We start from the raw sequence: 14,825 nt of genomic DNA, 5'->3' as shown, positions 1-14,825 counted from the left end.
ATTAATTTATAATATTTTTCCAACATCCTTTATCAAGTTTCAGTTGTAGGTCAAATAATTTATGCTTTGCAAAAATAATCTCTGCATTTAAAATTTATCGGTCCTTCAGAGGTTGGTTCTCATTAGCGCTCATCATTTTCACTGCTCATGAAATACATCTTCACAAGCTGAGCCATTCCTACTCGATATCAAGGATTCCTACACGCTAACTTGATCTAACTGTTGGAATTATGAATCATCTGACGGAGCCATAAGTTATGATCTTCAATGACCACTAATGAAGGTTGCCTAGCAGTTAAAATATCAAAGCAGCATATATCAGCACACTTTAGAGCACAAGATAGACTTCCAGTGTTGCACTTCTCTTATATTTATTATATACTGTAAATTACATCACAGGCTGCCTCCAACACTGACAGTCCTGTACTCCAGAGTTAAACACCAGGTTTTAATAACCACTCCTGACAATCTTTTGATCGCTGGCGGGGGGGGCAGATGAAAGGCAAGGCCGCCTGCTGCAGGCAATCTGCTCAGTCAAAACAAAGGGGACTTCAGAGAGAGACAGAGATGCATCAGGTGTTAATCCCAAATGAACAACCAGGAGTGCAGGCTGATTGACTCGCTCTCCATTTCCAGCCGAAAAAGGGTAAGCGCCTGCCGGTGGGCTCAGTCAGGATGCACGCAGGAAGGGAAAGGTGCTATTAGCTAGGCATGAAATATTTTGATTTGGAAACCCAAAACTTTGGGAAGTAATTTTAGGCTCTTTCTAAATCACTTCAAACTAATCATTCAACTATCTGATTTTTCAAATACACTGTATGGAGCAAATCTTGTTGGCATTTAAAACAAGATCTCTCATTCAAACACGGCAGTGTAGTAATCTGCTAGGGGAAGAAGCAAAAAAAAAATTTCAGAGCTTTCAAAAAGCGGACAAGATAGAACTTTGAGATTATTTGGGACAAACCTCCTGCATCAAGTGGAGGTGGGCTGGATGATCTGACAGAGGTCATCTCCTCCAACTTGGGTCTGAATGAGAGCATATTAATAATGTTAGCATCAGAATAAGAAGTTCCCACTACATGCCTTCAGACATTCAATAAAACACATATTTGGTAAGAAAATTTTAGGCATAATGAGATAACACCAAAAAAACACTTGGTTTCAGGGAATATAAAGAGAATTATTGCTGTTCTCTCTTTTGTGTTGCATTTCTTCACTGGGAAATAAAGAGAAAGGGGCCTGAGGGACTGCCAGACTCCTGCTATTTTTCTTTTCCACTTCTTCAATAATCCAAGCATCTATCACTAACCACCACTTTCTGTGCATTAGTTTAACTCTGGTTTTACTTTTTTCTATTGCCTCAATCCTTATAACAGATTTCTGTACAGATTTGCTCAGAAACCACAGCAGCACTCTCCGAAAGGAACACAACTACTAATGTCACATCACTTTACATTATTTTTCACAGCCACAGAAAGCAAATAGGTTACTTGGGGTTTAATAGTCCAATGTGAACCATTTTTACTTCTATGATCAAAACCCCTGCATTAAACATCACTCAGATAGGGAAACTGAGAAACAAGTAGTATCGCAGGACCTCTGATCAAGCTAAAATCAGAATATTTATAAAACTTGCAGAAACAAAAGAAGATACAAGCAAAAAAACCTCCATGCTCACAAGATCAGTGGGACCCAACCACATACAAACCTCCCAGGTTCCTTCTCACTCACCAAAGCTGTTTGGTGGGGCAGGGGCAACAGGGAAAAGAAGGGTTGAGTTAATAATTAAAAACTATTTCAGACGCTGCATCTCATCTACATAAAATCATCATCGTTACTGCTTGACAACCCCGAAGCAAAATGTGGAGTTGATAAGGAGAAGACTCCGCTCCGCCATGCAAGCTGGCAGCACATCTCCCAACCGCCCTCCTCTTCCCAACGATGCAAGTGTTCACAATAACTAATTCCTCATGGATTTTTTCCCCTCCTTGAAAAATGAATTACAATTTTTACTGGCCCAGCAAGCTAAAACAGTTACAGCCAATATATCTTGAGAGAGTAACAAGGTGTTGGACTTCTGACAATCAGCGCCACACATTCTTTCATAACATTTACTTCAAAATTCAAAAAAACCCTCAAACTTACTTTTTCCTACTCCTTTCATCCTGTTACATGACCTTAAACATCAGGTAGTTCAGAAAACTACAAATACACAACAAACATCAACTCGTTATGATTGAGTGCAGGAATACAAGCACATTAGCATGAGTCCAGCTGATGACGTCGTTGCTTGGCCCATTACGGTATGAATTGTTTATCTGAATTGGATGAATTTGCCCGTTTTATTCCCTGTAGTCCAAGTATTGCCAATTAACCCATATTTGCAAAAACAACTGTAAAAATGTTGACTTCAGACCATCAGTACAGCGAACCACAGCTTCATCTACAGGCAACGGAGGCATGATGAAGATTTCAAAATGTTACTGTATTTGTAATCTCCAGTTGACCTTTCTCTAGATAAGCAAATGTTGCCCCTTCTTCCAAGCAGGCTTATTACTTTTCTAGCATTTTTTAAGTTGTTTTGTGCATACTGGTCAATCAAGACTTTACAGAACAGCAAAATATCATAAAAGGTGAAGATTACAGCTACCCTTCTGGCAGCGCAGAGATAGTAAGTGGATTAAAAACTGGAGGAAAGGCTGCTCTGTTTTGACTTTATTTAGCCTGGTGCCCATCACTGCGGTATCCAAATGACCATCATAGTTTGTCTTAATACAAAAGATCACACACAGGGTCCACGGGCTGGCAACTGAACTCAGATCCTGAATTTCACTCCACTATTTTAACATCAAACCCATCCTTCCCACCCATTACAGCTACACTTCTAAGGGATCATCGCTGTCAAGAGAGGATGACATTAAGAGCAAAACACAGCCATCAGATCAGACCCTGAAGGGACGGGGATGTTAACTGGTCTTACATTTGTTCTCTCATTCTGGTTAACGTATTTACTATATTTCTTATTTTCAGCTCTCTAACTTCAGCTAAGCTATTCAGTCCAGTCTGCTTCCTTTTCAGGGTACCATCAGTCAAATCCAACCACATCATTTTATCTCTCTGTTACTAAATTCAAACCATTTTAAACATCCTGCTTTCATCTTTATAGCTCTCTCCCACTTTTTAACCATGCTGCAGTTACAGAAGAATGTACTTGACATATAAAATGTGCATGTGATTCCTTTAACATTTTAATGCCGTGTATTGTGTTGTAAACATCTCTTCATGTTTTATCTCCTTCTCCATAAATCAGAGGCTAGTATCTTAGAAGTCTCAAAAATGACATGTTTTCTCCATAATATAAATGTAAGACTCTCCTCCTTGAAACTTGAGTCAGCTTTCAAAAATCATCAAAAACCAGAGCTACAAAAAAATCAAAAGATTATCAACTAACTTAATATAATTTTCTCCCACTCCATTTCTATGACAGCATGAGTACAGTACAGGGAAAAAATAAGTTACAAAATTGGTCTTCACCAATCAGAAAACCAATGTTTTGATTGTTCTATTTTATCACTTGTAAGGAACAACACTAAGGTAAAATACCTTCTTGTGTATCCATACCAATATACAACACTGAAAGAGTCAGGAAAGTGGACAGTATAAAAAAGTGATATGCTAGGAATAATTATTTGTTTTATTCAAGATTAACATGCAGTGTTTACAAGATGAAACCCCAGAACTATTTTCATTTCCTTACCATAACTGCAATTAATAAGACTGATCTCTTATAATGAGATCTTCTGGTGGTTTTGGCTAGCTTAGTAATGTTACCGTAAAAATGTGTCTCAGTCTATTCCTTGGTAAATGCATTAAGTGTTTTTTTTGTTTAATTAAAAGCCCCTGTAAAATATTGATTATTTTGAAAAGATAGAACACCAGTAAAGAACACCTGTCCAAAATAATTTTAAGTTACTTCAATGATGGAAAAAAGAAAGAGCGCCATTAGAAAAAGAGGAAAAAAAAAAAAGAGGAAAGCAGTTTTAGCAGGTGGGACTGAAAAGTGGTGACATGTTGTAGTACAATACTGAAGAGCTGAAGGATATAACACAGTGTTGCATGATGTGGAAGAGAACCAGGGACCACTGGATTAGCGTGCCACTAAAATGCTAGATTAGGTGCGAAGTACAACTCTGAAGTATTGTGATACGAAGGAGTGAGGCAGAGGCAGAACTGCTGGTAGAGGACCAGAGAAATAAAACACTATCTTTTCTTTGGCACCTTCCAGCAGGAGTTTACTCCCTTACAGCCCACAGACCCAACACACTCTACAGGAAAACCCAAGGACCCTCCAATATTTATCCAGATCCCCAGAATTCATAACATTTTCCGCCAGCCTGAGAGATTCCGTTTCTCTCAAACTACTGTCTAACATAAATTATTCCAAGATACTTTTCTTGACGTTTTCTACACAAACGTTTCTAGAATGACCTTGCTGTAGAACAGGCACCACGCTTCCCCCTAATGCAAGCCCATGCTCAAGTGCTTTTTGTCTGTATTTTCCAGGATATTTTGAAACACAACCTTTTCGCTGTCATTTCGCAAAAAACCAAAAGTCATCAGCTTCTTAAAAATAGTTATCCCATTTCACAGAATTGTCATAAAAATACATGATTTCTACTTGCATCAGAAAGCACAGCTAGAATTTAGAATTTAAGGGTTGTGAAACTTGTTTGTAAATACATGCCTTTGGTTGATAAATATCCAGGTTGTACTTCTATAAACAATGGAAAAATACAATGTTGCCAACTCACATCATTTTTTTATTATTGCTTTCTTGTTAAGGACAGTGAAAGTGGGGCAAGAACCTCCACTCTAGCAAATTTTTGTAACTTTCTCACTCTTGCGGTTTGGGGAAAAAAAAAAGTTTAAAGTATGACATACAGCCATCTGAAATCAAGGGAGGAAGTGATAATTAAAAGATTATTTTAGAAAAACTTCGTAAAGAAACAAAACATGACTCCTTGGCCTCTGTGCATTAGTTAGCATAGTCCTGGCTCCTTCCCCAGTAGTTAATTCAACTTAAATAGTTAATTCCGTTTAATTCAATGGGGGTAAACGGGCCTCAGCTCCTACTAGATTACTAAAATGAAGTGGTTGAGAGAAGAAAAAAAAACCCAAGCCACAGAATTTGAACAGTTAAAAGTTTGTATCAATACTTCCACAAATATTACGGAATCTCTATTACATTTTCACAGGACCAGGCTCCTCACATCCTGTCCTAAATCACAGGGAAGAATCTCACACAATCGACACTTTACCTTCCCACGACATATTTGAGGACTGTAAATCGTGAACACAGATTTATCAGGGAAATGAGGAGTGGGAAAGACGAGTTGCCCTTAAAGATGTACAGATTTATAGCAATATGGGAAGCGGAAAGACGGTTATCATATAAAAAGGTCCTTAAGGGATAACAAGGAGCAACAAGGGAAACATGAGTCATGAGCTGTCAGAGAAGAGGATGCGTATGGGGAGCAATGGACAGAGCAAAGTAGCAATAAAGGAAGTTCCAAGTCAAATGTACTCCTTCCCAAAGGTCGAGACGGATACCCAAGCTTACAGTATTTATCGAAAATTAAATTCCCAGCCAATTCAGACACTGCACCACCAGCAACACCGGGAAAGGGACACTCATTGACTGAAAGGATCCATTGATAAACAAGGTCATAGACCATAGCTCTTTTCTTTTGCTTTGTTACCAACTCTGCTTCTTTATTTTCCTTAATAAGAGTAGTTGCCTTGAAGGTCTGTCTACATAGGCAACTGGCTCAACATGAGTGAGTGTGCAAACAAAGCATTCAGCTGAGATTGTGAAAGACAGTTTTACACTTTTTGTGAGGCCGGAGTAACCTTCTCTATTTAAGGGCATATTAACAGCTGTTCCTATGGTGAGACAGCAGCGAGTAAATAGTGAATTATGAGCCCAAGCACAAAGTTATCGCATTCCTAACTTTCCTTTCCCATCCCAGCAGCCTCAAAAGTGTCAAACTCCAAATCATGGCGCAGGATTCCTGGTACTCCCAAGTATCTCAAGATTTTGAAAAAACAAGATTTTAAGAAGTGGCTTCCAAGAGTTTAAAAAGGGGCTACTTTTGAGACAAAATACAACACTGAGCAATACATGGAAGCTGAAGACAGAGAAAAACAGTTATTTGTGCTTGAATACCATCTCTAGGAAGATCTATCAAAATCTTGAGAAATACAAGTTGCACAGGAGTATCTACACAAGCAATAATTAATTCTCCTCCAAGTCCAGTAGTATCCATATCAAAGGTGAAAGTAAATATGACAGTAAATATCTCAAAGGATTGATATGTCACAAAATGAATTTTTAATATTAAAAAACTGTAGTAAAGGAAAAAAGGGAGGAAAAAAGCATACCTCTAAACCATCAAAACCAAGAAAGCTTCACTTTAAGTTATGACAGCTTTTCTACCCAGACTTTATGTGAAAAATACGTACATGATAACCAAATGTATACTTCAGAAAATAGCATGACTTAAAATTATTTTTCAAGGCTACCTAAGTGTTGTCAAGTTAGGTAGGCTACCTAAATACTTCCAAGCAACTAAAAATCATGCAGCATCCTTCTTATTTTGCAGAAGAAAACAGACACGAAGTTAGCCACCGACCCCAATTTTAAGCTTGGTGAAAACAAACACTAAAACCTGTACTTACTTCAGTCTGAGCAAGATGCGTGCTTATGGGTGCAATCTCAAAAAGCATATCGAGTGCCTACAACCGAGGTGTTACAAGGTGTAAACATCAAACAGCCCAACTCAATCAAGGTGACTCCAGGATGTAGATCACAGGAAACCTCCAAGCCCTGTTCTATTAGCAGGGTCCCAGGACTCAGCCCCCCCCCCAATCTCCCAAGTGATTGCTGAAATCATAAAGTGCTATCAAAGGTGGCACTGCTACTGCCACTTCTTTTTCCAGGCCATATTTACAACTGAAAGTGACTGTGGCTACTATGCTTTGTAACTCCATTCAACATCACAAGTGTTGTTACCTGTCCACTAGTTAGTTTCTCCTTTGGGACTTAGGAAGAGCCTAACAGCAACTTTGCTTCACAGCTGGATTGCAGGAGAGCTGAGAGATCAGCATCAAGCTCCACAGGCATGTTCACACATGCCAGGAAGCTCAAGTTCAGGCACCTGGAACATCTCTGGCATGAAACAGCTACCACATGGCAGAAATGTTCAGTACATTTTGCAGATGCACAGGAGATACCGATTCCAGCCTGAACAGCAGCACACAAACCCCACCAAAGTCCCACTACAGACGTTTAGAAAGGTGCTCCGAGCCATTCTTTAGAGAGATCCAACAAGGTCATACAAAAACACAACCGAATAACCAGGCCCGTAAGGCTGGAGCCCCGATGGCTATTCTTATACTCCCAATTACACAGTTCTTCCTATGTCATTTTCAGTGACCCAGGCTTGGTATTATCAAGATAAACATTATTATTGGGTGGCTTAAAACCTGATCAACTCCATTCTGAATAAACACACTGTGCCTAGCAACTATACTTTAATTCTCAGACATATATTCCTTTTGCAGTGTCTGTTTTACTGGCTCAGAGCTCACGCAGCAGCTGAAGGCACAGCACTCCCAGCCGTCCATTTACACTCCTTGGCAGCATTTCAGAAGCCAGGATGACACCAGTTTGTGGTACAGATGAAGAGATGGACTGACCTGATTGATGGAGTTGGCAGCACAGGATGCCAGTCCGGTTCCGAGGGAGGCAAGCAGGAAACAGGTCAGGTCAAAAGGGACCGGGGCCATGGCAAAGCCAGCAGACGCGGTGCTTACAACCAGAGCTGCAACACAAGCGAGAGCACAGTTCAAAGCATCAACAAGAAACTGTCTCCTTTGTACATACCACTAGAGTTAAGGTTTTTAAACCCTGTACGAACCCTTGTGCAGATTAACTTTTTGCTACCTTTATGGATCAAAGGACCTCCAGGAACTGCATACAATAAATACCAATACTCTACATAAAGAAGTCAAAGATGAGAAGGAGAACTGTCAGGGATGAAATGAGAAACCCAGAAGCATCAGCACATTAGTAGAAGAGGTGAGAATAAAACTTATGCCTCTGTATTCCCTATTCTATGGATTTGCTACAGGATCAAACTGCCTCACGCAACATGTACAGGAGATGCGTTTGTTCCAGTAACTCACATGCCATTGCAAAGTCTAACATGGAAGAAAAACAGTAAGAAAAATCCCAAACTGAGAGATATGCATTGTATCAAATTATAGCAGGAACTGAAGCAGTGCAGAGAGTCAAAGAGAGACTCAGGGCATGTAGCCTACAGCTGGTGAAAAGAGTAACTTCACCGTACAAGTATCTGATCACCCTGTTCCCATCTGACATGCCCGCTTCAGGCAGGAGGTACAGTCACATCATCACATGGACCCAGCAACTCTTAAAGGCCTCAAAATTTGAGTGGATTAATAAAACAACATTTCAGTTTTGTCATCCAAAATTATAACTTTATTACAGTATTGCAAATCACATCCTTAAAATGAAAGTTACCTAAGTCTCAATCCTAATATTGTAATTACCCAAATAATAGGTCTTACGAACCTCACTTTTGGCAAGAAATAGTATAACGTGAAAAATTTCTTATACTATAAAAGTCAGCACACTTACTGAATGTCTTGCTCATGACCTTGAACCTTACAATCTGAAATAAATAGTTATTAAACAGAAAGTATTTAAATTATATTCTGCATGTAATTACGTGTTCCAGACTTCAGCTAGCTCAAATCAAAGCATCAAAATGTTCCTATCTTCCTGATTCCTACAAAGCCTCCTGTTTGTCTGAAGTTAAATGACAAATAACCTTTGCTGACTGAAAATATCTGGATTATCTACTAAGCAGTGTTACTTGAGATGAAAAAATAAATGTCATGGCAGAGACCTGCCAGCAAGGATGCACATGCAAAGTGCTAATTTTAAGAACTGTGCCTGCATAAGAACCTTAGGATTTAATCCTAAAAAGACAGTGAAGAAAACTTGCTGCTCATCAAAACTCTTCTCTAAGTATTAAAATCCATTGGCAGCTGAATATTATTATAATATTAGACATACTATTTTTATAAACATTAATTATTTAGCCTTGTTAATGGATTCACAGGATGCTGTGCAGGTGGCTGTCGCACAGGCTGGCTGCGAGCGTGCTGCATCAGGGTCTCTGCCTGACACCAAGGTAAGTCCCCTGGCTTCGATTCCCCAAGAGAGCACGTGGCTCTCACTGCGGCCCCTTCAGCTGCTTCTAAAATACAATGAATCGACAATGGAGCCTTACCTTACCTTAGTCTCTCAGACTAACAAACATGCAGGTACCGATCACTTCTGAAAGACTGGACCCCATTTGTTATATAAATACAACAGCATCTTGGTTTCAAAGCTCTTGGATCCTTCTTAGTAGAGCGCACAAGAAAATACGAAATGCATTGGTTTACAACTGATAGAGTTAAATACACTGAAAAGATGACGGCGAAAGAGTGGCGTTTGCATTTCTAAGAGTGATTACATTCATTTTTTTGCATAATAAATCACACGTTCACTTCTAGACAAGAATTTAATTAAAACTTATCTTAGAGAGCACTTTATACCAATTTATTATGGGAAAACACCAACTCATTTACTGAAGAAGAAAGGTGGAGCAGGTTGGCAAACAGTCAGTGTAACATTACCATTACACTGACCTTAAAGAAATTCTAATATTGTACAGCTACAGCACTAATTAAAGTCCCCATTGATTTCTCCAGATTAATTTCAGCCAGTCATTTCAGTGCGACTTATCAGGATCTCATTAAAAAAGGTTGTAGTACATCCTCTCACTCATCCCATTGAAACAGTTATTTTTAGTTGTTTGGGCAGTGCTCTGAACACAAGGCATTCCCTGCTTGTCCCATCGCTCAGCAATTCAAATGCAACACATTAAGAGTAAATAAGAAAATGTTCCCTTTGGATTGGGAAGTTTATTTTCTTTTACTGTGGAAGCGGTAATTTACTCTTCTACTTTCCTCACTGAGGAAAAGTATATTTAATTGAGATCACATCAAGCAAATGAGGTCATTGACTGTTTGTTTTCTAATCCCTGTTAGTTTAGTGCTTTAGGGGCCAAATTAACTTCACCTTATCGCATAATAGATGGAATTGATCCTTTCAAGATTTGTTGATGAGAGTTGGCATTATATATGCTCTTCAAAAAGAAGCCAGGATTTAAACTTATGATCTCAGCCTAAACCTAATTTTCACTCTTTTAAACACTTTTAGCTTTAACAAAAATTAACAGGGGACATTTGTCTCCCATTTCAATGTAAATGAAAAAGAAAATGCTAATGGATTGGTGAAAAAAAGAGTGAATTATAATGTTTCTAGCATAAAAACATATTCAAAAAGTCTACAGTGTATTCTTTACATTCCTCTTCAGCTTCATTGTAATGTGATCTGCCTTTATAAATCCCTGTATTTGTATTTATAGCATGTGAATCACTATGCCATATTTTGTTTACCTCCTATTAAAAAGTTGCCAAGCCAAAATAAAAGCGTAGAAAGCCAAGCAAACCAATTCAGCTTTAGATTGCCTTTCCACTCCTGTACTGATGCTGTATCAGTACATATGGAAGGACAAAAGCAAATGCATTTCTACTTTAATTTAAGAAACAATTTCACTGTTTTACTACAAATGTTTATATACTCCTTAAAAGAAACTAGCTTTCCAAAAGCTGATGGAATTCTCCCTTCCAGAGTTTTCACACTTTGGTTTCTGGAAAGCTAAATGTAGCATCGGTGTTAGTGCTATACAACTGATCAACGTCTCCTTTATAAACTTAGAGTTGTTTGGGTGTAGGCATATCTAAGTTTTGTTTGCAGGTTATAATCTGCACACTAAAGAAGGCCAAACTCCTGAAGCAAACTTAAATTTGGGACAATAATTTGAAACAATTCTTTGCATCATATCATAGAAAATTCAAGTGCAATATTACAAACAGAGCAGATAATCTCTTTTTACCATTGAACAATTTTAAAATGCTTTGCAAAAAATAAACTGTAATAGTAGTTTATTTTTGTTTCATTAGTTTTCCTTGGAGCATGGAAAACAAATTGCCAGAAAGCTGCCACTAGTAAGCTTTGTTTCTTTGATAGGATAATAGTTACTGTTTTAATAATCACAAAGTGAGAACTACCTTGACAGGCGTATGAAATGTATTTAGAACTGAGAATAAATGTAGACCAGTAATAATCTAAACAATAAATATCGATAAATCTTTGTCAAAGTTTCTAGCTATATTAAAGCTACCATTTAAAGAATAAATGCCATAATAAACGCCATTATTCCAGAATAAAGTGGAAACATACTGGAACTCCACTAAAGCAAATAGATTTTTTTACTAGAGCGGCTGTTACCAGATTTTTAGCCTACAAACGCAACATAGGCACCTTATTTAGTCGTTGCTCCATTACGTAGCAGTTTGGAAACACTCGAGTCATTATGCAAAGCTGGATATCCATCATCTTCATTTTACAAATACACAACAGACACAGAGATGAAGCAGGATGTTCATGTTCCCATCATAAGTCAGTAGCAAATGTCTCAGGCTTCTGATTTCCAGTTCAACACTTTTGTGCTAGAGGATCGCTAATGCACAGACACAAATTCATATGTAAGCAATACATCCAATAAATTCCAGCTGTTTTCTAGTAAACAAAACAGGATTATTTTCTTGAAAGGGGACATATGACAAAATGCTCTAGTTTAGTCTCCATAACTGAAAACGCTCATAAATTATCACATTTGTCCACTTTGCAAATCTTAAATGTAGGTCAGTAAGTCCATGACATAGAAACCATGCACAATTTTGTAGCTGGTAGTTTTTACTCCTAGGTTTTTGTCTAACATTGTCTAGCAACAACACAGAGTAATTGAGATTGGAAGGGATCTCAGGTGATCATCAAGTCCAACCTCCTGCTCAAAGCAGGGTCAATGCTGAATTCAGGCCAGGTCCCTTAGGGCTTTGTCATCTCCAAGGATAGAAATTTCACATCATCTCTGGGCAACCTGCTCCAAAGTTTAACTGTTCTCACGGTGAAACTTTTTTTTCCTTATGTCAAGCCAGAACCTCCCGTTTCAATTTATGAAACGTGTTCTCTCTGTGCAAAGATTCACATATTTTAAAAAAGATTTGAAAACTAAAGCATAGATGCTTCCAAATGTGGCTTTAAAAGAGTTCTGGCACCTGATGGGAGAATGTCCACATCCTCCCTCCTGTGGAAGGAGCTACTAATGATCAGATGGCATCAAAATGATATGTAAATCTTTACCTTAAAAACAAACATCAAACAAATGTATGGGCCTCCCCAGAGAATTGATTATATCAGTCTTGTGATTCTGTCCATAACATGGACATTACACTTTGATGAGGAAAAAGCACAATAGGTTTGATTCTGATCTGATCTCACCACAGTGAACTCTGGAATGACTCTATTAAAGATGACCAATTACTCCAGATTTACAGACGTGTAAACACCTCAGGCTGGCCTATTTTAGCTCTAAGGTATAGACCATGACAAAACCAGAGGTAATTTACTCTCAACTCTTCTTACATAATGTTAATAGGATACTGGGTTGAACTCTCCGAGAGCCAGATATAACCAAAGAACATCTCACATCCGCAATGAGAGAAACACAGCAAAACGTAACCTTACTCTGAGGAAGTTTCCAGATTTCTTAGTGTTTGGAGAAATAGTAAACCCTACTTAGAGTGAAGCAAAGAAGAGTTTCTGTTAGACACACAGAGACACTTTTCAGCAGTAAGGTCTGTAACACACTGCTGCAGACTGCCCAGGGAAGCTGTATATTCCCTGGCTGGTTTTAAGAACAGACAAAGCAACAGTAAGTAAGGAATGATATGCCTAAAGGTGATCCTGTCTGGAGGGAAAATAGATTAGATGACTTCCTGAAGTGTCCCTTTGAGGTTCCCGTGATTCTGCATGGATACTGCAGACACTGAACCAAAGCAAGATACCAAGTGCAGAAGCCACTCTAGTGAGATCTGAAACAAGTCTTCAGTAATCAGAACAGAAAAGCAACGTTCATCATGCTTTAATGGACTGACTATTAAAATGTACTTTGAAGAAAATACTATCAAAACTCTAAAACACCTTTTAAGAGTTGGAAGGTGAAAGTGCTTTGCAATGAGATGCCGCAAAAGACTTTGGGGGAGAGACTGTGACTTTGCATATGACCTCTGGGTAAACAACAACCAGTTAATACACAATTGTGTATAAAAAAGAATCTTTAGACAAATTAATATGCTTGTGAACACAAATAAAAACATTAACTGTAGTATATTAAAACACAGGATAAAGGAAAGGTAGATAAAGGTTTGAAACATATGGGCTCTAGTATGACTTTCTGAAGTAGATCCATGTTACGGTAGCCTGGAGTCAGGGCTCAACTCTTCCAGGCACAGCAGAGATAGAGATATGCTAAAGACACAGCCCCTTCCTCAATAGGCTTGCAAGTTAGATTAAAAATTCTACAGCTGTTTAGAAATTAGCAGTTAAGTTTACATCTGACCCATGTTGATACACCCACTTCTCAGACAGGTGCTACATAAGGTGCTATATACATCTAGCTGGTTGTCCTCACCAAAGATCAACGTGCAAGACATCCTTTACTACAGCAGCAATAATGACAAAGTGTTCCCAAACCATGGAGAAATATCTAATGAGAATACTCAGCATTTTTCATATTGTGCCTTCATCACACTTTCCCCAAATTAAAAACTGAAGTTTAATTTTCCTGTGTTTTTGCATATAGCTCATCTTAGTTTTCATCTGTGATCACCAGCAAAAACATCACTTAAATGTAAACTGGAAGTTAAATTTAAGAAGATGAGACAACCTGAAATTCTTAATGTGTTTGTATTATAAATTATTAGAATTTCCTCCTATTACCATATCTTCACATCTCTCTCTCCTATTTTCAGTGACACATGAACTTTATCCTAAAGTCGAGAACAATGACATTTATAATTCTGAAAACTTAATCAGACAGATGCATTAGCTTTCCAAGTGCGTGGATGGTAAGATACAGCTGTTCAGACAGCAGCCAGAGAACACCACAGAGAAGGGAAAGGATGGAAACTGAACACAAAAAGGTAGATTATGCGACAAGTAATTAAAAGTTCCCTAATTGTTTTCTATGGCAAAAGAATATAAACAAAAATCTTTCCCTGTTGGTAAGGCAGAGCTTCTAATGGCAGAGTCACAAGAGCCGCAGTTTACATGAAGCAGGAGGGTATGGTAATAGCTAAAGTCATTTCCTTTCAAAGGTGAATTACAGTTCAGAATACAAACAAACATTCTCTTTACTTCAGCAGCAGGAAAAGAAAAGGGCATAAGGAAGTCCCATTTTAGCATAATGCAGAGTTTGTTTTCTTGTTATTTCATACTCTAAAAAGTATAAATAAAGAGTCTGCCAAAAAAACCACACAGGGTATGAGATCTATCAGAACTTCATGGGTGAAAGGAATTGAGTTGTGTGTCATTTCTAACTTAAAAACTGACCTCAGAGAATTTATTTTTCTTTTAAAAAAAAATAAAATCAAAGAACTACACCACCATATTCTTTACAGAATATATAATTTGTCTAAATGATTACACAAGTTTGGAAAAAAGCTAATTCTGTTTCCTTGCTCCGCACACTACACGCAATATTTTTCTTGCTCGTCTCCTA

General features: G+C 38.1%; 1 protein-coding gene across 1 annotated transcript in view; it reads right to left on the bottom strand.

Annotated features, from left to right (window-relative positions):
• Positions 1-14,825, bottom strand: part of LOC127023936 (protoheme IX farnesyltransferase, mitochondrial) — a 105,945-nt gene that overhangs the window by 86,125 nt on the left and 4,995 nt on the right. Inside the window, 1 exon segment of the mRNA XM_050908281.1 lies at positions 7,759-7,883. Within this exon segment, the coding sequence (XP_050764238.1) occupies positions 7,759-7,883 (125 nt within the window).

This window comes from Gymnogyps californianus, chromosome 19 (assembly GCF_018139145.2).
Source record: "Gymnogyps californianus isolate 813 chromosome 19, ASM1813914v2, whole genome shotgun sequence".
NCBI lineage: Eukaryota > Metazoa > Chordata > Aves > Accipitriformes > Cathartidae > Gymnogyps > Gymnogyps californianus.
Note: the sequence above shows the minus strand (reverse complement) of the source record. Positions and strands in the feature narration are given on the sequence as shown.